Raw genomic sequence first — 27,281 nt, 5'->3', positions numbered from 1 at the left:
TCTGACCTCCTGTACAACACAAGCCATAGAATGTCCCTAAAATAATTCCTAGCATCCAATCTTGCTTTAAAAATTATCAGTAATGGAGAATCCATCATGACCTTTACTAAGTTGTTCCAATAGTTGATTAGTGTCACTGTTAACAAATTACATCTGATTTCCAGTCCGAATTTGTCTAGCTTCAACTTCCAGCCATTGAATTGTGTTATACCTTTATCTGCTAGATTGAAGAGACCATAATTAATAATAATAATTAAGTCATTCCTTAACCTTCTCTTCGTTAAGCTAAATAGACGGAGCTCCTTGAGTCAATCACTGAGATGTTTTCTAAGCCTTTAATTATTCTTGTGGCTTATCTCTGAATCCTCTCCAATTTATCAACATTATTCTTGAATTGTGGATGCCAGAACTGGACACAGTAGTCCAGCAAGTTTTGCTCCAATTCCAAATACAGAGGTAAAATAACCTCTTGACTCCTACTGGAGAGTCTCCTGTTTCTGCAGCTAAGGACTGCAATAGCCCTTTTGGCCACAGCATCTCACGGAGAGTTCTTGTTCAGCTTATTATCCACCAGGACCCCCAAATCTCTGAGTCCCTGCTTCCCAGGATAGATCCCCCTTGTGTATCCTAGTTGTATACTTTTACATTTAGCCATATTAAAATGCATATTCTTTGCTTGTGCCCATCTTACCACATGATCCAGATCTTCTGTGTCAATGACTTACCCTCTTTATTTGCCACTCCCCCATTTTTTGTGTCATTTGTATACTTCATCAGTGATGATTTTAATGTTTTCTTCCAGGTCGTAAATAAAAATGCTAAGTAGCATATGGTCAAGAACCCATCCTTGCAGAACCCCACTAGAAACACATGGGTCCCTGTTTATAATTATGTTCGATGATGGGTCCCTGTTTATAATTGTTTTGAGACCCATCAATTTGCCAGCTTTGAATATGTTTAACGTGTGCCATGTTAACTTTATATCTTTCTAATTTTGTAATCAAAATGTCATGTAGTACCGAGTCTCATACCTTACAGAACTCTACGTGTATTACATCAACACTATTACCTTTATCAGCCAAACTTGTAATCTCATCAAAAGAAGGTATCAAGTTAGCTTGATCTATTTTCCATAAACCTATGTTGATTGGCATTAATTATATTACCCTTCTTTACTTCTTTACTAATCGAGTCCCGTATCAGCCGCTCCATTATCTTGCCTGGGATCGATGTCAGACTGACAGGCCTATAATTACCCAGGTCATCCCGTTTACCCTTTTTAAATATTGAGCCTTATTATTTTTACAGTGCTGTAAGATCATCTGATAAGCGACTCACGTAAATGAAAATATTATGCTCCACTGATGTTTAAATGATACATGAGACGCACAAGAATTAAATTACACAATAAAAAGGGAAGTAGGAGCCTAGGAACTCAGGAGTTGGAATGTGGATGTCGGCTAGAGATGGGTGCATATTCAGATTTGTTGATTCATTTCAGCCACGTTTGCATTCCATTACAATTGCTTTCCACGTGGATTTGGGTGATTTGAGGTTTGCAGAAACTGAACTTTAAAGCCATGTGCACAGTGGAATTAGTTGATCAGACATTCAGTCAGAACAGAAATGATGGGATGTGACTTATAGGAACAGTCACAGCTACCTAATGCATTTTGATAGTGAATTTCAAATACCAGATCCTCACACAAAATTGTTCATGATCAATCCACAGAAATTTTAAAAAAATTGTAAAGTTTTGGATACTTTAAAATAATGAATAAGTTAAAGGAAAATATGATCTGCTCATGACTGTCCGACGCACTGAAAAATAGGCCATAGTCATCAGATGAAATTACTTGATGTGCATTATGTTCTCAGCTCTAGCATCATCCATTATCCTGAAACCTCAGGACACAACATAAAAAGGAAAAAATTACATACCTGACTGAAGGGAGGCATCATATTGTCCCAAGCTGGAAAGTTTGTCCATCAGATATTTTCCTATACTATTGAAAAATCAGGCAAAAACATCCCAAGCAATAGTGGAATCATTCTAATCTGCGAGTTAAATGCAGAATTGGACCAAATCATTACATGCAATATAAACATTCTGAGATAGAAAGAGACCATGTGGCACTTCAATGGCACTGTGGTACACTGGCCCATTCTCTACTCAGTTAGGGTCGGGTCCCTCCACACTTATTTATTTTAAGTGTCTGTCTAGGTCTTTCTTGCAAATGTGGGTGGTTGTGAAAACCAAGGATTTTCATGAATGAATGAGTGAGACACATCTCTAAATGGTCAGTTACTCAGTAGATTCTACTTTCCCTTCTGTGGGCATCCCAGAGTTGTACGGAAAACATCTGAGGGCATTGACCAAGGGTCTAAGAACCATGTAGGCCATGTGTATACGAATGATTTCTCATTGGCTGCTTCTTATTTCAATGTTCACCCAGATGCTGCTGGATTTATTGCTCTTTGTCCAATGTCCATTAGCAAGTACTCTGGATCTCTTTATAGGCAACATTGATGGAGATGAGAAATTCCAGTAATGAATTTCGGGGGAAATTACATACGTTCACCAATGTGAAGTAACTTACTTTCTGCTTTCCCAGTGAATTGTATTTGTGATTTCAGTCCAGTTCCTAGTGAACCAAAAGCAAAGTCTATCCCCACACTAATTAGCGCTGGTTGTGGAATTAGGAAAAACAAGTACTTTCGAAATACACCATAATGGCAGCCCAGAGAGCCTTTAATTCTTTAGCCTTGGTATCGCTCACCTTCTGAGAGCTAAGAACAACAAACCCTGCCTTCTGCCTGTTCAGGCAGGAGGCCTCCTACCCACAGAAGAAATGTCACCACTGGCATCCTAAACAGTTCACTGAACAATCTGTAAAAAGAGGGTGAACAGAGGAAGCTGGACCAGATATCCTGAACAGTGGGTTGCACTAGGTGTTGCCTTGGTTGGCATTGCTTTTGAATCAATGCCACAAAACGCCTGGACTGACATCCCTGTAGAGCGTGAGCTGATTTTTTTCAGAGATGCACAACTCCAGTCCCAGCAAAGAGGAGTTGCAAGATGCCCCTCCCCTCTGAAAACCAGGCTCTGTATCCAAACAACAGGGTCCGTGTGAGCAGGCACGCTGCAGTTTTGCCCTGCATTAAGCTTCTGCCTTCCCATTGTATTTCAACTCTGGCCAAGGTGTGAGCAGGGCCGTTTGCTCACCATGCCAATTCAGTGCTTGATGCCTTAATAGGGACTGCCAGTCTGGGTGCCGGTTGGTGCCATGGGGTATTTTGTGATTAACAAACATGACATCTCAGATCTGAACTGAGACCCGCTAATTGGTTTCATATGAGCCACCAGGATGAAGTTCCAGAGGCCTTATCAGATGTGGAGAGCAGGGTAAGGAAACGGGATTGGGGACTGGAGGCTCCAACAGTCTTCCAGAGGGAATCCAAGACAGCTGTTTGTTGAGAACCCTCAGGGTTATTTCCAGAAGAGAGGCCTGATTTTCAGAGGTACCAAGCACTGTGGCTGCTATTGACTTTGAAATTTAAGTACCTGCTTAAGTGCTTTGTTGTGGTAGGGCTATAATTCTGTCCTTTTGCACTATTTCCATTGGCTTATGATTCTGAGGCACCAAAATCAATTTTTTGTTTATGGAAAAACATAAATGAGAGTGCCTGAATGGGAAAAGAGATGTCCTTTCATCCCCTCCCCCACAATAAAAAATGGCAAAAAGTCAATTTTTTCTGTGTTTTCCTGGAGGTGTGAAATTTTTCATGTTTTCTTGCTAGAAATAGCAAGACTCCAAAACAATTTCCAGTACAGATTTTTAAAGAGAAAAGTTGAAGCTAAAGCAAAAACACTGCAGGAGCTTTGCCATGTTCTGCCACCATAAAGGGAATGGATACATTCCCTTGTTGGTTGAAACAAATGTTTGATGCTGCTGCTTCTCCTCTGGAGTCAGCGCGGAAGAAATAGGTCTCAGGGAAGCCTTAAGCTAATGGATATTTTATGCCTTTGGTGTTTGCTTGACTATGTCTTTTAAATTATAGTAGACAGTAGCCAGATAAGAAGCAGTTGGAGACAATACCATGATAGTCATTGGCTAGATCTGTTTTCAAACTTGTAAAGAAGTATCAGTTATAAAGAATGAACAATAAAATGAAAAAAATCCTCAACAATTAATCAACCAATCCCCTTCAGGATATATCTCAATTAAAGAAATAAGCCATTTCTCTGACCCTCTTTATAATTTCACTCAGATCTAGGGGTATAGTTAATATATTGATATTTAGATTGTCAACTCTTTGACACAAGTTCTTTTCCTTGGGCTGAGATTGCAAATTAGCCTCCAAGAAATGTATGAATTCATTGGGAGCCTGAAATTTTCTCCTTAGTTAAGAAAATGAAAATATCAGAATGTTTTATATGTATGCTGTATTTATGCAAACCAAATCCACTAGAGAATCCTCTTGAAGTCCTGGCAGCACTGTGGATTTGAGCCTGTTGCTATTCTATGTGCAAGTAAAAATGACCCATTTTCTGTGAACATCCAGTTCTTAAGCTGTCTGCCAAATTTTAGCTTGGAAAGTCACCGTATGTCAGCCAACAGAATAATGCAATGGAGTATGACAAAAGTGTTATGGGCTCAATCCTGCATTCTCTCTGCTCTCAAAACTCCCACTGCATTCAATGGGACTTTTAAGTACAGAAGGAATGTAGGATTGGGCCCAATATTATGTCTTACGACGTCAGTGCAATTGAAAGAAGAGCACACTTACTTGCTGATCAAATCAGTTCAGACACTGGCAGCCTGAGTTGAGTTCAGTGTGGGTGGATTCTGTATGTCTTAAAGGCTAAGGAATCTGCAATGTTCCTCCAAATGTCTGTGGATATAAAAGTTGTTTAATCATTTCACATAACTAGGTGTATCGCTAATGGAATCCTATGTTGTAAAAAATCATTTACCTCATTGTTTTTGTGCAATCATTAATGTTCTGCTACTTTTTAGGTGGGAAATAATGCACATTTCCTTTGCTAGATTTATATTTATATATTACAGCTGCCAAATAGATTATTCATGAGGCTTATCACCAATAATAAAGCATCACTTTAATTGTTGCAGAAACATCATTGGTGTCACACAGATTTTAAGCCTATCCCCATATCTGATTATCTGTGGAAACAACCTTTCAAGATGAACTTTTACTGAGTAAGTTTGCTAGTGAGCTTTGAAAGACTAATTTTAGTTTCATGACAATAACAATAAGGTCAAGTTGTATTTCTATAGCGCTTTTCACATGATCAGACATTCCAGAGCATTGAAATACTTGCCAGTAGAGGAGGGAGTATGTAGGACAGCGTGGCTGTCATTAGTGAATGGCAACATCCTGCATGCTGCGAATAAAGGCCAGCAAATCTGTGATGTAACTCAGTAAAAGTGAAGAGTGCTCTTAAACTTTCCTAAACTTTCTCTTTAGTTAAGAAAATGAAAATATCAGAACATTTTTATGAATGCTGTATTGATGCAAACCAAATCCACTAGAGAATCCTCTTGAAGCCCTGGGTTGTCCTCTGTTTTTTGTTTTGGTTTTGGTTTTTTCTTGCCAGCCAAATTACATTTAGAACAACATTGAGGGGAGCAGCCAAAAGACTTGATAGTGGAATATGCAGTAGATTTAATGCAGATTTACTAGCATACTATATTGATAGCACCTCCACCAGCAATCATATTTTATGTGATGGGAAGAAACCAGAGAGGCTTAACCAAATATTGGACTCCGCCCTCTAGTGGCTGGACTTGCCCTGAATGCATCCTGCATATGTATGTAGCCCAAACTGAAACTACAATCCTCCTTGTCTGTAGGCAACAACTGGGATATAAAGATGCCTTCACACTGCTGAGCTTGTAATAGCTTGGGTAAGCTTCTTGGGCGGAAGTTAGTCATTACAGATCTCTCACAGTGCCCTGTTATTTCTGTTCAGACATTACAGCAAAATATCCCAGCTAGACTTGACAGTATTACATAGATATCCTGAGATAATTTGCACCCAGAGGGGTACTCTTAATGTCCTATCTGCTTGTGTCAGCTTTGAAAAGCTATTGGACAAGGGAGGAACGCTGTCCCTCTCTAAATTAGAGAACGCCAACATTCAGCTAATGGGCTACTTTATTCCAGGAGCTGCAAGCAAACCTTGTACTCCAGAAGTACAGCATCACACAAGTATACTGTAGTGACATCTAGCTAATTACCATGGTCAGTCTCCCTTCCACAGCAGGCCATATCACTTCCCAACTAGCTCAGGTTGACACAATGCACGGCTTTTGAGAGTGCCTCCGAACACGCTTCTCAGAGGTACTCGCTCTCAGCTGGGTCTCCCTGGGTCATTTCCAGCTAAGGTTCCAAAGGAGCTCTTAAACCCAGCAGCATGACACAAAAGATCAACCTCGTACACAGTTACAGGTCTAAAGCCATCTATATTATGTTGAATGTAAGGGGCAACATTCAACCATTTTACAAAGTTAGATGCTTTGCAATATATCTATTTAACTCCTGTGGCTGAGAGTGATGATTATACTTCAGAGGGGAGTGGGACAATGACTGCATTACAGTCACTACAGTTTCTCCCTCTGTGCAGCCAGGCTGTTCTGCTGGACAGTGTTTGGGCGGTGGGGTGGGGTTGGGTTAGAGAAATGGCCCTGCCTTGTCTCCATGACCATCCCTGCTCTTTTCAAAACACTGCCAATGAGTTAATGGTCCAAAGGTTCAGTTGTGATAAACATCCCTAAATTCAGATGCCCGTCTGAAGACTTTCTGACATCACGCAGATCCCAGGAGGTTTCTAGAACTACCCACCAGGTATCGGCTGGGTGAGAATTACCATGAGAATATTCCATTTCATAGTAACTTGGTATTTCCACTTCCAGTTCTAGAAAGTATGGCAGTATATGGAAACTGAAAAGAGAGGAGGAGAAGCTAACCACACTTCATTGACATGTCAGATCAAGAGTGGGGTCACTTGGGGTTACTTTTTAAATTAAATCTGGACTGGTATGTCCAGATAGCAACAATGCTACATGGTCTGTACTAGAGAGTAAGCTCTATTGTCTACCTGCGCCATTTCAAGTATCTCACAGGTTGAGCTCTGCTAAGCCCCACTATGCTTTCAACTCTGTTGGAATTCCTGTTTCTTAAGTGCAAAAGAGGCTAATCATAGAGTAGAAAATAATTTGACTTGCTAATACCAGAAGAGAAAACATTTACAGCAACCACAAGTATTTTGGGGATTATGGTGTATAATGCTTATGAAAGCTTGTTTCTGGGGACATGTTTGCGTAAGCAGAGCTGCACTTTTTACTAGAGGAAACATTTGTAAGCTGTAGCAGAGGGTTTGCTATGCTTCCCGAAAGCTGGGGCAGAAAAAGCCAGCAAGTGAAGAAGCAAAGTCTTCTCCCTTTAGTGGAGTGGGCCACACAGTTTCTTAGGGGAGAAAAAAGAAATAAACTCAGAAAAACCTTTGAGGTCTCAAAAAGAGAAGAGGAGATATTTCTTTAGGACAGAAGGCCTATTCTGAGGCTATAAAAGAGATGTAGTATGTACTCCTTAAGCAGAGCCCTGCTGTGATAGCTATTCTCCCCTGATAGTTCCTATTTGGCAGCAAGAAATGCCTTCCATGCTGAAGTGAAAACTGTAATTTTTGTTGGGTGCTATTTTTCCCCATGATTACATCAGAGGTCAGTCATTAATATTCACTGTGGGAGTCCCTCTCATTTCTCCGTGGCCCACAATGAGGCAGTTGTTGGAGTTGTTATCATAGTGGAAACTACTGTGCAACGAAAGCACAGTCATGCTGCCTCATATTTAATTGAGAGATGGTAAATCTGTTCCCAAAATACTTCAGCTCCTTGTATTGTATGACAAATGTGTTTTTCTTTTCCCCTTCATCTGTGTATGTTTCACCCCCCCTCTTCCTTTTGGATGAAGAAAGCTCCATTTCCCCTACATCTGAGGGTCATAGCTCAGCAATTGACTCTTCATGGAAAATCCCCAAACATTAGCAGCCTGAGAATCACCCATTTTCCCTCGGTTTCCTTTCCTTTGCTCATTTGCAGCTCCCCAGAATTGGCATGGTTTGCTTTTATATCCTGTTTGGAATCAGATGACATAGCTCCGTTTTCAAGCCTATCTGGCATTCACACTGACATTTGGCGTACTCTCTTCCTACATGCTCCTGTGACAGTCAAGTTCAGTGGAGATGCTCTTGGTATGAGACTAGATTTGAGCGTCTGGGAGATAAGGCTCTAGACTCTGGAATTCTCTCAGTCCCACTGAGCCAAAAGGCCTGGTTCTCAATCATTTAGACGGAGACAGGAGCGGAGGAGCTTCGTCGCTGCCCAAAACGCCAGAGGCATAATGGGAACATCATGATCATGATGCTATGTCTACACTACAACTTATGTCGGCATACTTAGGTCACTCAGGGTGTGACTAAATCACCCGCCAGAGCGACATAAGTTACACCGACACAAACACCAGTGTGGACAGCGCAATGCCAACGTAGCTACTGCTGCTTGCGGGGGCCGGAGTAGTTAAGCTGATGGCAGAGCTCCCTCCTGTCAGCTTGGAGCGGCTACATTAGAGAGCTTACAGTGTTGTAGATGCACCACTGTAAATTCTCCAGTGTAGATGTGCCCTTAGTCTTAATGGAGTATCGCTCCATTGACTCCTGCAGTGAGAGAGCAGAATGCGGATGCCAAGGCTTGGTAAAAGGCCTATCATCCATGGACTCAGACTTCTGTCTGAGGGGGTGATTGTGGTTTATACACTTACACCATTTTATTTATGCATCATTAATTGTTGGCAATTTTTTTAAGCATGTGCTCAGCTGACAGACCATTCTGATGGGCACATTTTGTAAATATAATTTACAAATAAATAAATGTGGGCATCTAAGGACCAATTTGAGTGCCAGCAGGTGGAATTTGGAGACCTAATATATGCTTCCAAATTAGAAAACTGGGCCAACTACCCAGTGGTTTATGTAGTGTTGTGCATCGCCAGAGCCTGCTTCTTCGCAGGTCATTTTCACTGACCCACTTTCCGTTGCCACCATCCTCCACTGTTCTGTGCTCCACTCCTTGCCTTTAAATTCAGTTTTGCAGTCACGAGAGTCTGCCCTGTCTTCTTTAAGAGCCAATAGCATGGTTCTGCTTTAAGATTTCCTTACTGCGATAATAATTGCTGTTCCCGGGTCACTTTGACTATCATTTTGATGGCTAGGGTTCTCCTTTCCTTTGAAACCAGGCAGCATCTTGAATCTAGCTCTAGAAAAGTCAGGTACCACTGTAGATGCCCCTTCCACCATACTCCCCTGGGATCACAAGGGAGTAGCAAAGCTACATTCTGTTCCAATTACAATGGCAGGAGCTGTATATTCCTGAGCCAACATGCTAACTTAGCGGGATACATTTATTTCTAGTCATTTAGAATTAACAACCGTGGAATAGACTTATTATGACATAGCCACTACTAACCCTCAGTATATATATTTGAGGAGAACCATTACTGTTTTATTCAATATCTAATAACTATCTTATTAGCGCTGATATTTGGGAATATTAATTTAACATTTTCCCCAAGTTTCTCTTAAAACTGTTGTCATCTTGCCAAACATACATCCCATATTTACTTCCCAATAATCATTTACTTCAATAACATCAGTTTGGCTGCAATATAGCAGGAGGTATGTGAATACCGATTTATTACCCTGGATTCAAGTAATGTATTATAGCATGTGTAGTAGCCAACACTCTAGCAGAAACTATGGAGATCCATGATAACTCCTGTTTCCATTTCCTAATAACTTTCAGGGGGAGGAGAGGCCATTTTTATTTAATGCTGAATCTCAACTCATTGGTGAAGGAGGTTTGGGTTTCTTTCTTTCAGTTGGTGAAGGAGGTTTGGGTTTCTTTCTTTCGGAAGCTTGAGAAAAATCTCTCCAGTTGTCTGTGTGCTAAGTGAGATGTGTGTGTACCAAAATGGATGAGCTTGGCTAGAGAAATTAGCCCATTTGACAGTGTTTTATAGGCAGATAGTGAGTAGCCTGCTCGTAAGAGAAGTAATGTCTAGTGGTCAGCCCACCCCACCGCCTGGTATGTCTCCTTAAGGATTTTGAAAGACCCAGGAAAGTTATACAAGGACCCAAGGAGGGTCAGGGACACAGAAGAAGTGGTCCTAGGAATAAGTAGTGGTTGGGAGGAAAAAGGCACTGTTTCTTTAAAGGCCTGGGATCAGGATCCTGGCAGAAGGGGTGGGACAAGGCTCCTCTCTTCCTCCAGCCAGCTGGGGGATGAACTGGGAGAAAGGGGCCAGTATAAAGATTGCCTCCTCCCTCACAGGGAAGGCAGACACTGACAGAAGACGGCTGGCCTGCCGAGTGCTCTAGTCTGGAAGGCTGGGATGCTAGTAGGAGCAGCTCAGGGAAGTGGCAGAGGGATTGATGAAACAGTCCTTAGCCACCTAAAACAGGGTCCCGAAGCTGAAACCCAGAAGAGAAGGCAGGCCTGGGTTCCTCTACCTTTCTGCCAGAGCAAGAGGCAGCGCATGGGTGTTTACCAAAATTGCTAAAGGGGGCGCTAGACTGAAAAAAAATCCCCTGCCACACCGCACATGAATGCTCTCTGGAAGTGAGAGACATCAACAAGGCAGAATTCAGACACTGCGGTGGCTAAGGTGAAATGATGCTTGTAGTCTAGATATTTTTTTTTCTTCCTCCCCCCCTTCACCCTCCGACACACACACACTTTCCTTATTTTTTTAGGCCTCCCTGAAGAATGTTTTGGAATGATCAACACAGTTGTGAACCTATCCCCTGAAACCACGGCAACACCAAAATAAAGAATTTCAGGTTTTCTTACAAGTAAATAACTTACTATTGTGTAGCATATTTCCAAAGTCATTAAAAATCTCATGTTCTTGGCAAGGCCGTCCAGCAACCTAGAAGAGAGTGACTGGAAACACTTCGGCTGTAATTGAGGCTGGTTAGCAGTGATTGTAGGCCTGTGTTTGGATTGCAAACTGCCGTGGTACTTTTACAAATGACCCTGCTCTGGATTTGTCTGTTTACTGAAAAATACACCTCCTCTACTCATGCTTAAAGAAGGTGCTTGTGGAGTGCAGAGGTTCTGCTTGGAAAGGAACTACAGTGAAAACCACCAATAGTATTATCTTCCCTCACCACCCCCATTCCGCTTCCTTACGTGTGGGGAAGAAAGGTTAAGGTGCTTGGAGACATAGGAGATCTGGATTCAGTTCCCAGCTCTGTAACAGCCCTCCTGGGTGGACTTGGACAAGTCACTTAATCTCACTGCGACCCAGTTCCCTAACTGCAAAATGGGGATAAACATCATTTCTTTCTCCCACCATTTGACTGTCTCATCTATTTGATTGCTCTTTGAGGCAGGTACTGTTTCTATCTATGTGCTAGCTGTTGTACAAACTCTAGGTGCTACTGTAACATAAGCAATAACTAAATACTCTAAGAAGGGTCACAATAAGCAAAATTACACTCTGAGTATAGCAGTGCAAAAAAAATAATCATCATCTCAGGTTATCTTCTCTTTCACTGCAGAATTTTCACTGTATCCAAGTTCTAGGTTCCACTGCATTTTCTTATTCAACTACCCTCAAAATGTTACAGAACAGGTTTCTAGTTCCTAAAACTTCTTTCGGTTTATTTAGCTTTTAGAAGCAAAAATCAAACCAGAAAATTGAGATATGTGGTGATAGTTTTAATAATGGTGTTTCCTTGCAATTATCTCAAGTGTAATAATTTGTACTTCTAAAATAATAGCACTTATTTCCTAATTATTCTGGAAGAATGGATCTTCAACAGCCTTAAGGATATTTACTGTAAAAACAACAACAAACCTTCCCTTTTCAAACCTGGTTTGTGATCCAAGCCTGTAAGGCTAAGCAGCCTGCACTCCAACTGCAAGCATTTCAAGTTGAGGGTGCTAAGCTTTCCCAGGATTGGGCACATTGTTTGTAACTGGACGTGGTTACCAATTCTGACTAATAATGTTAATTGCTCCTACTTACAATTTTACCTTTATTCTGTATACATCCCACTTAAATGTTTTATGTGGGTGTTTCTAAAACCTAAACAACTTAAAAACTTTGGGTACAAGGGAAACAGCTGCAGTTCTACTGTTGCTTTTGTGAAAAAATCACACAAATCAATTAAAAAAGAAAAAGAAAAAAAAAGAAACCACTGGCCATTTAAAGCCTAATAATTACTGTTCTGAATGCTGCTAAATTAAATAAGTGTTTTAGCCACATGACTTCTAAAGGTTTTGGTTTCTTTAGAAAAAATGGTTGTAAATAGTTCTTGAATTGATCTGTTTCTAACCAGATCGTGAAATGCTGCATGGAATATTTTTCTGGAACCGATATTATACAACTTTTCCATAGCTTTCAGTTTCAGCATTGTAGCACTGCATTAAACCACATCCCTGTCCTATGAAGTTTTATGAAACAATATATGTAGTGTGGTTGAGAGAGTAACTTAAAATGTCCACTGTTTAAGCATATATGATACATTACTCTTAATGCGATGTTATAAGCTAGGGATGCTATAATTATGCTTGAGAAGGAACATACATTGCTGAGTGCCAAACCGCAAATAAAGACAGAGACATCGTTGGAAGGTCAAATTGGCCACAGCTTTAATTGAATAACCCATTGAACCAAATAAACCAAACCTAAAACTAGTCTGGCAGCTCTGGCCAAACCTGAGCCACAGGTGCCGTAGGCTTTCTTAGGGTCACAGCTCATGCCACAGAACAGAGCTCCTTAGGCACTAATCTGCTGTACATGTACTGAGGCCGGCTGTTACTGGTGATCCCAGCCTTGAGATTAGTTAACTATGCTCCAGTTATGGGATGTGCTAGCAGGAGTGCTCCTGGCCATTGAAATGCACATGACCAACATGTCCTGGCAGATGTTCAGTGTTGCAGAGATGAGCATAGCGCTGAGGCCACTGTTCCTCTGAATCATGTCTGAAAGACTCCTCTTCAGAGCTGCTCAGAAAACCGAACCAAGATTCATCAGCATTGGTTTCCTTTATTAGCGTGTCTGTTTCACAAGTACTGTAAATAAGCTAAAATTGAGTACCTACATTCTCCAGTACACACGTGTGCTTTATCCTGTGACCCCTAAGGAAAGTGAAAACTCACCAGAATTATCGGATCTTTGTGCATGAAACTTTCACCCATAACTTCGCTTTAATGTGGCTTTTTGCATTTGATGTAAAATACACGGAGTCAGTTAAAACATTGAACAATAAGAGAGAGCTCTGGCCACCTTCTCCATTTTCCTCTGTCTTCATTCCATCATTGGAGATCATCTGGCATGGCTATCCTGAGCCTGTGCCACATGATAGTCATGGTTGCTGGCTTCCATTCCATTTTTCAATAAATGCCATTTTGCATACCACTTAGCCACTACTTATATTCCTTTTTCCTCCCTCGCTAGAGGCCACCATTGCTTTTTCAGTAAAATCTCAACTTTCCAACCTGTTGAAGTGTGAACCCCTGCAGGATGCAGTAAGATGCTCACAGGGCTGTCTAATGTAATAGTTGTTCATCAGCTGGACTTGAATGTTTAACCAAGCAAAGGCAGCTCCTTAATGTCACTGTCATTAGCTGTGCATTACTGTAGACATATCTGCACCAAAACACTGGATCCACACACCTTCAAATTACCGGGGAACTCTGGAAAAACCCCAAACTCAATGAGGAAAGCTGTAAATCTGAATTCTGTAGCTCAGGACCATCTTTCCTGTAGCCCCATTCCCACCCTCTAGAATGTCCACTGCACATTGATGTTCCTTGTCCAGGGAAGGGGTTAACTAACTGTTGACTTCAGGATTTTAGAATGTGTTGTTCTGTTGTTTCCCTTTTAGGTGACAGTGAGATTGTAAATAGTATGTATGAGACAGACCCTGATCTCCTGGCTGGTGAGAGTGCAGAGGAGGAAACAGAGGATAGTATTATGTCCCCTATCCCCGTCGGACCTCCATCACCTTTTCCTACCAGTGAGGACTTCACCCCCAAGGAAGGCTCACCTTACGAAGCTCCTGTCTACATTCCTGATGACATTCCAATCCCGCCAGACTTTGAACTCAGAGAATCCTCGATTCCAGGGGCAGGGCTGGGGATTTGGGCCAAAAAGAAGATTGAAGTTGGGGAAAGATTTGGACCTTACCTGACAATACCAAGGACCACATTAAAGGAAACAAACTTTGGATGGGAGGTAAGCATGCTGACTATGATTGATCACGCTCATTTGTCTTGTATATAAAATACTTATGAAGCTATATTGAGTCCCGACTGGCCTTGGGACAAGAGTATATAGAAAGGCGGTACTTTGCTAATGTCATATTTCCCTGGCTTATTTTGTACCACAGTTTATATGCACTACTTTTAAAAAGTAACAGAAATCCTGCTGGATAGTCTCTAGGCCACAAATGTTGCTCTAGCACCATTATCAGAAGGCTAGCTTTAGTGACGTCGTATAATTTCTTAAAACACACACTCTTGCAATTTTCTAAACTTGCTGTCACAACAGAACAAATAAGATTAATCACATCATATTTTACAGATGGCAAAGTACTTAAGTATGTCATCTTAGATGGCCAGTCCATATTTGTCATACCAGTCCTTTAGTTGCTTGTAGAAAAATAACTTGTATCCATTAACAGCCTTGAAGCAAGTGTTCTGAAGTCCTTTGCCGTGTGACAATGATAAAGAAACACAGAAAAAGGGTCACTTTCCCCCAGAACTGAAGAAGGACCTTTTTTAGAAAAAGGAAAAAACAGTATTATCCTTAAAACACGTGTCTGCCTCTCTGCTCGACTGTTGAGTTTATCCCTAGAACCTTCTCCAACCTCTCCACCTTTCCTATCTGAGAATATCCCTCACCAGCACTGCTCAGTCTTACACTGGGGAGAATTATTTCAGAATTTTACATGAGCTTAAGCATAAATTAGCAGTTTTGGAGAAATGTTATTTAACATGTTGTTAAAATTCTGTAGGAAGGTTGTGCTTTTTTTTTAATCCAGAGCCTTGATTGTTTGGAAAACAAGACTACGTTTTCAGTTCCATGATGCTCAGCAATGTTAAAACATCTGAAATTCTATTAACCTTAATGGTTTAGAGAACCTTAGGGAAAACACTTTCTAGCAAGGTTTCCAGTACTTTTTGGTTTTGGTCAGGTTAGAATCTGGATAGTACAAGAACTGCCTTTCTTCTGGTATTTCTCCTTCTCATCCTGGCTGATATTCAAGGCAAATACATGATGTAGTTACTTTAGTTTTGTTCACATGCAATTCCAAAATCTTAGAAAAACTGTTCTGGTTTTAATAAGCTCACATCTACAGTCAGAACCACTGAGTAGGATATTTTTTGAAAAAGAAATCTATCTATCTATCTGTGCTTATCCTTGTCCTAACAACGATCCTCATATCTAAAACAATGCACTTTATAACAATGAGGACACAGCTTACTCTGTCATCTGCAGAGCTAGGTGAATAGAGGTGACAGTTTTTCACATTGTTTGCAAACTAAATACCATACTTTAGTTCACAATGTCTGTGAAACCGTTGTTGGGTTTTTTTTTCACAATTTTTTTCAAACATGGAATTCTATTTATATGAATGTTCACAAACAAAATGAATAATACAGACAATTCAAAACTGTTTCTGTAGGAAATGAAATTTGTCTTGTAACTGAATGGATTTTGCTTGAGACAAAAAATGGAAATGCCATATGACATCAAGTGACCAATCATAAATAGCAATTAAAAAAAACCTCAAGAATGATTGGCAAAGGCACCAATAGGCCATACATTTTTGTCCAAACTCATAAACATCAAAGACTTTTCATAATCTGAAAAATGGTTACGTTTCATTTAAAATACGTTTGTGCTCAGCTCTGGTTATATTTACATTCCTCAATATTTGTTGATTCTTTAGATTTTACAATCAGATTCCACAAAGCCCAGATAAATGTGTCCCACCTGTAGTTGATGTCTTTGTCTACTTTTTTTTAAATGTCCAAAGTGCAGAAAAAAAGCAAAAAACACACACACAAAGCAAGCTCAACTAGTAATTGCCTTCCCTCTATGGTAGGAAGTTCCTGACGTGCTAGAAACAGGGCTTGGTTGAATGATGAATGAATGACTGAGTCAGGGTTCCCTATCTCTCTCTCCGTGTATCTCTCGTGTAAAGAAAAGGAAAGAAAGAAAAGTAGACTCTCAGCTAAACTTTCCTGGATGTATAATGGAGGTGCCTCATAGGTTCATCCTGGAGTTAGCTCCTTCTGTTGTGAAGTTTGTAGTGTATAGAATGTTTGGTCGATATCAAGTTCAAAATATGCTTTTGGAAAAGACTCATTAAAGCACTGGAAATATTTGGCCATTTCAGGGAGGATGTGGGTACAGGGAAGTTTTGGGATCACATGAAATACTGTTCACACAGATTAAATATGATTCTGAGCAACATGGCAATACCTTGTGGAACAAAAGAAAATATTCCTCAAGGAACATGACAAGTAAATGGTTCTCAGACTAAGAAATGGGTGTGACTGTGAATGGAAGTAAATCTTCTTGTTTTTCCGAACCTGACACATATAGAATTGGTCCTTGAGCATGTTTGTTCTATTTAGAACAATCGGGTTAAATATGGTGCCATCTCTTTGACTCACAAGTCCTGGAAATTGGAGAGAGTTTGAACACTGGAGCAGAGTGCTTTCTTTTCCTCCTGTAACCTTGAGGTAACATTGTTCTTGTCTGCTGTATTCTTCTGATAAAAGTCTCTGTTTACTTTCATATTTTTAAGTAACTTTCCATATCTCCACAAGCCATTTCTATTATCTACCATATATGTTGACTCTGTGATACTATTTATTTTTGTGGTGTACGTGAGAGAACTTTCTCTCTCTATGGTGCTCCTCACATTTCTGTGGCATTCCTTTGTTCCCTGACCTGCCAGCTACTTTTCATGCAAGAAAGCTAGCAATATTTGTCCTCAGTCTAACGTCCTCAAACAGTCTTAGACCCACTCTGACACTATCTGTTTTGACCTTGGTTTCCTTGTGAGTTCAAATACCAATCGCCTGTTTTTTGTGCTCCTTCTCATTTCAGTTCATGTCATTTTCAAGTCCGTGATAAACAGTTTTTAATAATAGTTTTAACTGCTTTTTAGAAATCTACTTTTAGTCACTAAAGACTCTTCCATGTGTTACACCTAAGCAACCTGTCCGGAGGCCTTTGAGTTCTGAATTGGAATACATGTAAAAATAGTGCTTCTGCCACTTTATTTGTTGAGCAAGTTTACATTCTATTGCTATTTCATTTGAGTATAAGGCTGGAAAACCCTGAAAAGAGATTTCCTGTGCTGTCTCACCTCGTAGTCCTTGTACTAAAGTATCCTCAGTACTTAGAGCAAGTAAGTGTTTCCATCCTCTGGCAATGAAAGTCATTACATAGGAAACTGGATGCAGTAAAAGAATGATCAGTAAATTTTTGGTAATACTTCAAAATTTTAACCAGATTCTATATCCCAGTGCTGCTTATTGCAGTAATAATGATCAATGACTGTAATGTTGGTAATATACTATGAGAAATGTTCACAAAGATCATAGCGCTAGTTGAGTATTTACTGGTATGGAAGTAGATAGCACACAACTGTAGTTCAACATTATTTTTATTTTTTTACAATACTTCTGTGTGACCTGTGGTTTCAATTTTCCTTGATTTATAATGCTAGACTCCTTTCACAGGACTATTTACTTACTGACCACTACATAGTCTACGAATACTACAGTTGGATTTTCTGTGCAACATGATGTGCTTTTCATTAGTGTTTTTATTTAATGAAAGATAATTATTCTTGGTTTCATATTTTCTTTCATAACAAGTGAACATCATTTCATTCCCAATAGCTGAAATTTCTAAACTAAAAATTAGTAAAGTTACAAAAAATCCTGAAGACTTTTTTTTTTTTTAAAGTCTTGTTAGAACAGTTTCTGTTCCCTTGGTGGTTTTGTTTTCATGCCCAAAATATAAAATATCCAGTCTTCATAATATGAGGTATTAAAGCAGTCTTTGACTAATATTAATTAAGAATACCACTGGAACTTATAATGGTGAGGAATCAAGATCTCAGGGTTTTTTTTGTTTGTTTGTTTGTTTTTTACACCTTGTTTGAAAGTTGGTTGCTCTAACGCTCACTAGCACCACCTTTGGGTACTGGTTCAGTACAAAAGCTAGCCAACAGTTTTCATCATAATTTCTAATTTTGATAACAGTGGAAAAAAGTCACATTCTATTTGCCATGTATAGACCAGTTCTATTCGGATGTCTTCTACTAATGGTTTTATAAAGCACTGGTCTTGGTACTCAGATATTACAAAGACTAGGGACTATCTGGAAAATTCAGATTGGGCTTTTGGCTTAGATTTTACACACCCCAAAAATGTGAGTTTCACCAGATCTTGTGATTTGGTTGACCCCATCTCTAATTGTCCAGGAATTTCCCCAATCATTGTAAGTAAATATAGGGGTACTGTAATGTTGGAGGTCATTACTGAAAGATATTGTGAGGTTTGAGTTTTTTAATAGAATGCAACACAGTAATGCTACAGATCCAAACACTGCCCAGACTTTTAGAAAATGTGACTCTGGTTCTGTACTTTGTAGCTCAGGCCCATTTGTGTAGTTTTTTTGTTGTTGTTTTTTTTTTAATAAGGAACAAACCCTTTTGGTGTGGGGAACCTGTGAGAACAGGTTTTCTTGTAAATATGAACCAATCCATTCTGGTCAGGATGGAATTACTGCAAGATCAGCTTTCTGTTTCTAGGCCTGGATGAGGATAGGCATGTGAAAATTAAAGCAAAACAAAAAAAGCTAATCAAACTTCTTCAAACTTCAGAATAGGCTCAGGAATCCTGTTTGAGATAGAGGTCAACTCTAATTTCAGCTAAACAGCTTCACCCATGCCTGGTGCTGATGCAAAAGATCTAGCTCCAGGAGGCAAAAGAAGAATGCCATATGCTGAAACTTTCAGCTTACTCATTATTTCTCTTAATAGCCTAAAACATCACGCAGGGAATACAGAAGGCTGTGTCTGACCTTGAAAGAGAAAAAAGATGCATATTGCTTATTATAGACATTTTTCCCTTTAGTGAGAGAGGAAGATTCAGGTTTGCACTATGTGAATATCTCCCATTTTATCTGCTTCATTTCTTTAACCACATTGTTTCTTTATACATTTTTCTCAAATATTTGCTTTCTGGACTGTGTTTTTAAGCATATTCTTTAATTCAAACCACACCTGTTATTCTGGGTTTTTTTTTTTAACATGGCATGGCAGTGAATGATTCACACTCATTTCATAAGAATAAATGAGATGTCAACCTGATTATCCCCCCTCCCTCATGGAGATGATTCAATAAATGCTTATACAGTTCAGTGTGTGCTCTGTCTGTACTCTCTGAAACAATCATTCCTGGAAACCACCACGCTGCTTGTTTGTCTGTTTATTTTTTTAAAAGAGGATGCAACCCAAATTAAAAGCCCTTCATTCTTTCGTGTGATGTGATTGCATTTCAGTGTGCTCTGTTTTCCTGCTCCTTTGCCTGCTGACACAGAACGCACAAGTCACAGTACCCCAAATAAATCACACCATGTTTTCACTTTATTGCCCCTGGGGCCTAAACGCGCCTCCCCCTCCCCCCACCACAATGAATATGATCATTTGCTGAGTAAATAATGACATTTATCATAGTGCTGTTTATTTTGCTAATTAAGAGATGGCTGGGACTGACATCCTGGAGGGAAATATAGCAACTGAACACTGGGGAACTTGGGAGCAGTGCTCCAAAGTGCCATTACGCAGGTATTTGTCACAGAATAAATACAACCAATAAAACAGAATGATTAGTCCCTTTATTCCAACTTGTATTTTAAGCGTGACAATCCATTGAGCCATAGATGGAGACTTCTTGCACCTGTCCTATAAGCCTCAGAAAGGCAAAATGGAATTGCCCTTTACAGACCAAAAAACAAAATCAGTGCATTAGTTCCATTTTTAAGGGTGGTTATGGAAACCATCCTACTGAAGAAAAATAGTTGTGCGGATAACTTCAGAGCAAGCAGTTCAAGATACAGCAAGCATTCCTTGCTTGGAAGCTCCAGAATCACATCTGGGCCAATAGTAAATGCTGGTGGTTTCTGAATGTCTGAGATACTTTGTTGTCAGTTATGTATAATAGTTCAACCTCTTTCCTCCCGCAGGAGAGACTATTTAAGCATTGTGTGTGGTTTTCTGTTTTGTTTTGCTTTTAAGAAATTGTGACGCACACACACTGAGGAAAAATGTGCTTCAGAGAACTGGCTCTGAGAGCTGTGGGTAGAGTCATCTCTCCTCAGGGCTTAAACAAAATTAAGTCAAGTAAGAAAAGAATCTGAACAGGTTTCAGAAAGCGATGGCTTCTGGATTGGTTCTCACTGGGAGGAACACAGAACCCAAACTATCTCACTTCACTTTAGAATCTGATACAAAGTCCATTGGAGTCTCTGAGAGTCTTTAGGGGATCAGACCCTAAAATAATTTATATTCCCCACGACCTGAAGGGCAAACAGTTTCATTAGAGTAAAAGCCAACCAAAATCCTTGACCCTAAACTGAACTGACACTGAACTGCCAAATTTGTTTTGGAATTCAGATTCGGAATCCAAAGTGGGGTTGCTAAAACGTGAGAGATCCTATCCCAGCTGTGTTGCCAGCTCAGCCTTACTAGGAAGGCATCATAATCAATATTTCCCAAGAGAGCTTGTATTCATCTACCTCCTTTCTAGACTAGAGTGGCTTGGAGAAGCATCTGAGCCCTTCAGCTACATGCAACCGAAGCAGCGAATCTGTTTGCCCCAACTCTTACTAATGTACATTCTGATTATTTTTAGAAAGGATATGATACTATTTCCTTGCAGCGTTTCTTTCTATATCTTCTGATTCACTCATTTTCCCGAACCTCTCCCTGTCCCTCTGGCTTGAGAGTAGTGTTAGTATAACAACCATTACTTCTCCGAAGGCAGGAGTTTATGAATCATTCCTTCAGAGCCACATCTAGTGCTTTTGCAAGGGATAGGCAGTCTTAGGGGCTGCCGAAGAACAGTGCACACGGCCCTCCCAGAGATGGAGCGTGGTACCTTTGCAATATGTATATTTTTTCACACAGGGCTCCTTTGCAGTTCCAGAAGTTTTGTTTTGACAGCAGAATTCTGCAAAAGCAACAGTCTGCAGGACACTGTTTATATGGTAAACAGGACAAAAGGGCATTGTGAGGCTTCCTACATATAGCTATATTTTTCTAGTAGCTGGTAGCTATTAAAGCATCATTGTTACTAACGTGGTAGTTAAAGTTTGTGTCTAAATGATTCTCATGGGTTGAAAACCTGGATGTAGACATTTGCTGTCAGCTGAAATTTGGCAAACTAAGTGTTGATTTTTAAAAATGAGTCTGTTGGCGGGGGGCATCTATTGAACTTTTTCTTTTGACTTTTTTTAAATCTGTGTGACTTTTGGGGCTCTTGAAAGTTGCTGCGCTGATGAGGCCTGGAGACGGAGTCATTTCCCCACAGAACATATACAGTATGGGCATCAACAGTGCCAGTGTCTCACACAACACATTGCCTAAACTCTGTCGTGGCGTGAGCATCTCTTGGACTGAGTGGATGATGCAGCCACTAGTCCCTTTTCAGTTGTTGGTTTCTCTGCTCTGAGTGGCATTAAGAAAACATGTCACGCTTTCCTGACGACAGCTTAGCAATACGAGTTCTGGTCCAGAAATCAGCAGTGAAAAAACATTTATCTGAAATGTCAGAACTTCAGAAAAGTTTTTTGGAATTGGGTTCTAAAATTTGATTGACCCCAGGAAGGGAGGGTTCTTGTGTCATCAAAGGGAAATTATCCTTCTCTAGTTATGTCAAGGGCTTTTTTCATTTAATCAACTTTTAATAGTAGACAAAGGTGAAAAATATATCAAAACAGTGCAAAGCGAAACCATATAAATCAGTGCCACTGTCTGATGCCTCACCAACACCATGACATCAGGGTTAGAGGAGGGAGTCTTTTTAGCCCAGGAATGCCAAGAAATCCTGCACTATCTTAGGCACTGCTCTGAAACATGGGTATATAAGGAATTAAGGGGAAAAAAGAGACAGAGGCAATGACTAAGAATACCTCCCTGATATTTCTCCTTTATTTCCTTAAGGGGTAATAACTCATGAGTGATCCGGCAGAGGGCACTTTCTTTAAATAGAACATTCTGATTCACAAGCAGAAAAAGGAAATAAATATTTTCTTTTCGTCTTTGAGAGACATACATGAATACCAGCTTCTGAGACAGTATTTTATCATCCACATATTTAAAAAAAGAGAGAGAGAGAACCAAGAATAGCTCACTTGTGGCCACAGGACTTGAAAAATAGCCTTTTCATTGTCAGAAGCCTTGCAGGGTACAGGACACTATTTCTTCCTCTGGAATGTTAACCTTCATATAATTCCAGGCTTTATTTTTTTTTCTTCTTCTTCCAGAAAGCTCTGGAGCATTAGAACACAGTAGCCTTTTGTAAGGGAAATGATCAATAAGTTAGAATGAAATCAAAATGTTACTGGAAAGGCACCATTCTTTATCCTATCTCATCTATGGTTCCAAAGTACAGAAGCATCAGTAGGTGACTTGCAATAAGTCATTCGCTGTGCAGAAAGTTGTGGTTGCACTATGAAAGGATTCATATAATTATTTTCTTTAGGTTCTCTCTGTGTAGCTCATCCCCAGCTCCTGGGTTTCAGTGTTGGGTCAGACTCAGAATCTCCAGTGAAAGTTTTTGCATAGTTTGGTCAGCTTTGAGTCAAACTTAGAGAAAGCTGCCAAATTTCAAAGCCCCATACATAACATGATTTTCTTGCAAAATCATTAATTGGCCTAGAATTAGACTGTAAAGGTTTGTGACCTTAGCGAACCTCTGAGTGAACTTGATCTGAGTTTTGAGTTTGTAATGATACCTGAAAATAGGTTTCAGATTGGGTTGCCAACATCTTGTGCTACTCTATCTTGGGTGAATGGGACAAGATGTTAACAGACAACAGTAGATGTTTCAAAATGAAATTTTTAATATTAGATAAATTACTTGAAAGCTATTTTTAGATTTGAAAGTTTCATATTTAAAGAGACTGGTGGTTTCTGTGCTTTTTTTCATGAGGTGGTTTGGCAACTCCCATTCTAGCTGCAAATGCAGAGGGGTACAAAAGGTTTCCAGTTTGAGCCTATCTGGAACCTTTCAGACTTTGGAAAAGATCAGGATACCAAATTCCTGGCTCAGGAATATATATACATTTACTTGCTCATCCTCATCCTTGTTGTTTATTTTAATCCCAACAAAGTGTTAGGTCCTGTACAGTAAGCAAAATGAGACAATCCCTGCCCTGAAGAATTTACCATTTTGAAAGAGAGAAACCAAGAGAGGCAGGCTTTACTGGGAATGCCTGAGGAAGGAATAACATGGAGATAATTTTTTTTTTTGGAGTGGTTAGTTGGCTTATGGGCATTGCTGAAGGAAGTGAGTCTTTGGGAGGGAGTGGTAAACAGGATGGTAGCTTTGCCAAACAGAGTTGGGAGGGTTTTACCACGCATAGGGTAGGTTTGATTATTTAGTTCTGGCACCACCTCTCACAAACCACAAACTTTTTTTTTTTCTAAATCGTGCATCATCTCAGCCACTATGCCCAGCCATCCCTGTAAAATATCCACCTTGGCTCATTTGTGCATCTCTCTTCATTTCCTGCTTCTCTGTGCCCTCTCTGAAAGTAAACAGATAACAGGATGATTTTAGACACTGGGCTAAGTGGAAGCTGGTTAGCTTAATCAGGTTCCAGCCTGGTAATAGTCCGCTGTGACCATTTAATGTGTTTGCATTCATCAGAGACATGCACATTCAAGTGGGATGTGTAAATAAAGGAGAGGCATCTCTCTCTCTCTGAAGGAAAGTCAATTTGTGTACACATCAGAAGGCACAGAATCGGAGGGGTGGTTAGTCAGAACTTGCCATCCCTTATTGTTTTGGCTTCAGAAGTCTACAAATGTATTTTTAAAAATATCCCTTTCACTGAGGAGTATTCTAACCCAGATGTTCTATCTTATCTGCTGCTGTTAGCTGGGCCTCACCTGACCCTGCCTTGCTAAGACATTGCTAATTCTAAAGTAAATCTCCAGTAGGTCTCTCAAGTGACATCATGTATGATAAATGACACCACAGCATACTGACCCTTGAGAAATACCACTGTATTTAATCTCTTTTGTAACTTTTATGGTATATAGAAACCACTGTATTCCAACCAGTTTGTCCTGGGATTTGCACTGAGGCAGTTTATTCAGAAGAGGGAAGTGGTTATTTTGCTCCTTTTTATCTGATTAGCCGTCAGTATCTTCCTTCATTTTGAGAGAATGCTTGGGCAAATCATTGGTTTAATTGTACATCGTATTGTGCCATCCCTGTTCAGTCATGTTCAGAAATACCTACAATTCCCCCCACCACCACTGCTACCTCCCTTTTCCCATTTAGATCTTACTAAAGTCCATTCTACCTTATCAGCACAGTAATTTCATGAACAGAGCTAGGATTTCTGCCATTTAGGCCCCGGCCATTGTCTGTCGCAGCTGCAGTCAAGATAAACCCTCACCCTGAACAAAGTTGGAATGACCTTTTACAAGCAGAATCTGCCTTGTTTCCCTCCAGACTAATTTATCAGCCTTCATTTCAGCCTAGTCTCTCAGCAGAGGCCTGAAAGAACATTACAGAGAGCATGAATGAACAGGGGGATTAAGATGCTTGGCTAGTCCCTCTTTTTCATCAGACACCTTCTGGATTTACTGAGATGTAAGCTGTAAATGACCATAAGTGGTGAACTGCCTTAAACTTGGGGAGGGGAGAAAAGAAACCAACCGAATGTTTGGGAGAAGAGGAGTGAAGTAGGGAAGCGGCTAAGCCGCCTGCCTTGAAATCAGAAAGTGGTAGGTCTGAGTGATAGCTGAGTTCTCCACCTCTTTGCTGGCCCTCTTGTTTTGGGTCTTTACCGATAGAGCACTCAGTCATCGCTGAGAGATAAAAGGGGTTGTGCAGAATTTAGTGTTCCACCTACTGAAACAGGCCTACAGCTGTTTCAGAGAATTTGAAGCCACAGGAGGCTTCTGCAATTTTAGGCTGAACTTGTTGCCCAAAATAAATCGATTACTTAGCAGCTCTGACGTGTACCAAAAATCTTCCCATGTAGCAACCCCAGGCTACTATTTACTCACCTTCACTCAATAAACAGGGTTTTAAAAATAACAATACTGGAAGCTTATCTTTAATATCGGCAGGAGTTAATTGTCTTGTTTATTTCCAACTCAGTGAATTCAGCAATGGTGAGAAGTGTCAAAAGGGCAGAGCTAAAAGAAGTCCCCTTTATCTTCACAGCAGGCACAACAGGGGCAGCTGCCCCAACCTGGAGGCGCTATTGTGAGGCAGGGAGAAGGCATTTGTCTCTTTGGGAAAATAATGGGAAAACATAACCAAAAATAATTTTGGATGACGATTCTGTCTGTGCAGCATAGGGAGCTGCTGTTATTTTATTGGAATCAGCTCAGCTATCATTAGTACGATAGGACATCAGCCTTAGATCTTGCTTTTGTTAGTGCTTCTATCTTTTGGCTTCCTTGCTCTTTTTATGTAATTAAAAAGGGGTTATTTTTGTTTAATATCTTTCAAATACACTATTGCTAAAGCAGGAGTTTGTGTGTTGGGAGGGAAAAAAACTTTTGTCCATAAAAGTTGCAATCAGTGTGCTGGATTACTTTAATTGAGTTGACGTGAAAGCTTTTGGAAGGGAAGAATTAAATACAGTGCCTTTTTGGCTTAAACTTTATTGGCTGTGGTTGTAGTTGTTATGTGTGTATTGTCTGCCATCCGAGTACATAGCATGAACAAGACATAAGGGAGGTACAGTCCCTGCCTGAAGGAGCATTTTTAATTAGTTACGCAGTAAGTATCAGGTGCACCGTATGTTGGAATGATCAGATAATGGGTAACTCTCCATAGGTACAAAGGTGCACAGTTTTAACGAAGGGAGAAGATTTAGGCTTTGATTGCTGGGCTTTAGCCTCCTGTTTGAACGAAGGAGAAGGTACAAAGCAAAAGATGGAGTTCCAAATGTGAGGGCCTGCCCAGAAGGAAATGTGAAGATGTGTTGAAAAAGAATGCTAGAAGGCCCATTTGGGATGTATGCTGTGTGTGTTTGCACACAGTGATCAGTGATGGACAAATCTTGAAAGGTGACATGGGGTTGGATAAGGAGCCACATTTTTGGAAGCTTATCTAAGGCTATGATCGGCCCAACCTACAAATTTGAGCTGGAAACCTCTCAAGGAAAGCTGTGGTGGTGAGATTTCCAGGTCTTCCCACTACCACTCAGACCAAAAAATAACATCCTGATGACGGCCCTTGCTTTCTGAGCCACAATAGGCCTGGGAAATAGAATGGCACGTGACAATTAAAAACAATAGTAACCAAACCTTCATAAACCTCAGTGACTCTGATTTGAGTCAAGATTTGGATGAAGGTTCAGTCCTTTTTGTTTTGGATTATCTGTTCCATTTCACATGTTCATAATGTACATGTTCCCTTGCAGTTATTGGCTAGTTATGTGGAAATGCCAGGGTTTTTACAGTTAATGTGCTTTATTTCCCCTCAGACCCAGGCTGGACTTCAACTCAAGTTGTATTATATCCCATTAGGAAAGGTCCACAGTGCAAACTCGCTACGCTGTTCTCAAGCTGATAACCTGCTCTCCTCTTTAGTTGCATTAAGACAAAAAAGATTTGTGCGTCTCTTGAATACAGCTGGACCATTGCTTCAGACTATGATTTAGAGAGACTGTAGGAAGTTAAAGATCTTTTACTATTCACAAGTGCTTAGATCATCACCAAACTGAATTTCCAATACTGCAGGAGAAAAAAAGACTGCCTTTTTTTGGAGTGTTGTTGAAGCAAAATGCAGATACTCTAAACAGGACAGGTTATCTTTGGCTGTGGTCCAATTTCCTGGGAAACGGGCAGAGAGGAGCTTAACTTTTCACAGTCCACTGCACTGGTGCTTAGGTTTTAATAAGTT

At 40.2% G+C, this 27,281-nt stretch overlaps 1 protein-coding gene across 8 annotated transcripts in view; it reads left to right on the top strand.

The window, feature by feature from the left end:
* PRDM16 (PR/SET domain 16) overlaps positions 1–27,281 on the top strand; it is a 438,392-nt gene that overhangs the window by 156,177 nt on the left and 254,934 nt on the right. For all 8 annotated transcript variants that reach the window (XM_039509457.1, XM_039509456.1, XM_039509455.1 and 5 more), the window contains one exon: positions 13,976–14,325. In XM_039509457.1, the coding sequence (XP_039365391.1) occupies positions 13,976–14,325 (350 nt within the window). The remainder of the gene's footprint in view (positions 1–13,975; positions 14,326–27,281) is intronic.

This window comes from Mauremys reevesii, linkage group 21 (genome assembly GCF_016161935.1).
Source record: "Mauremys reevesii isolate NIE-2019 linkage group 21, ASM1616193v1, whole genome shotgun sequence".
NCBI classification, from domain to species: Eukaryota; Metazoa; Chordata; order Testudines; family Geoemydidae; genus Mauremys; species Mauremys reevesii.
This window is presented reverse-complemented; position numbering and strand designations above follow the sequence as displayed.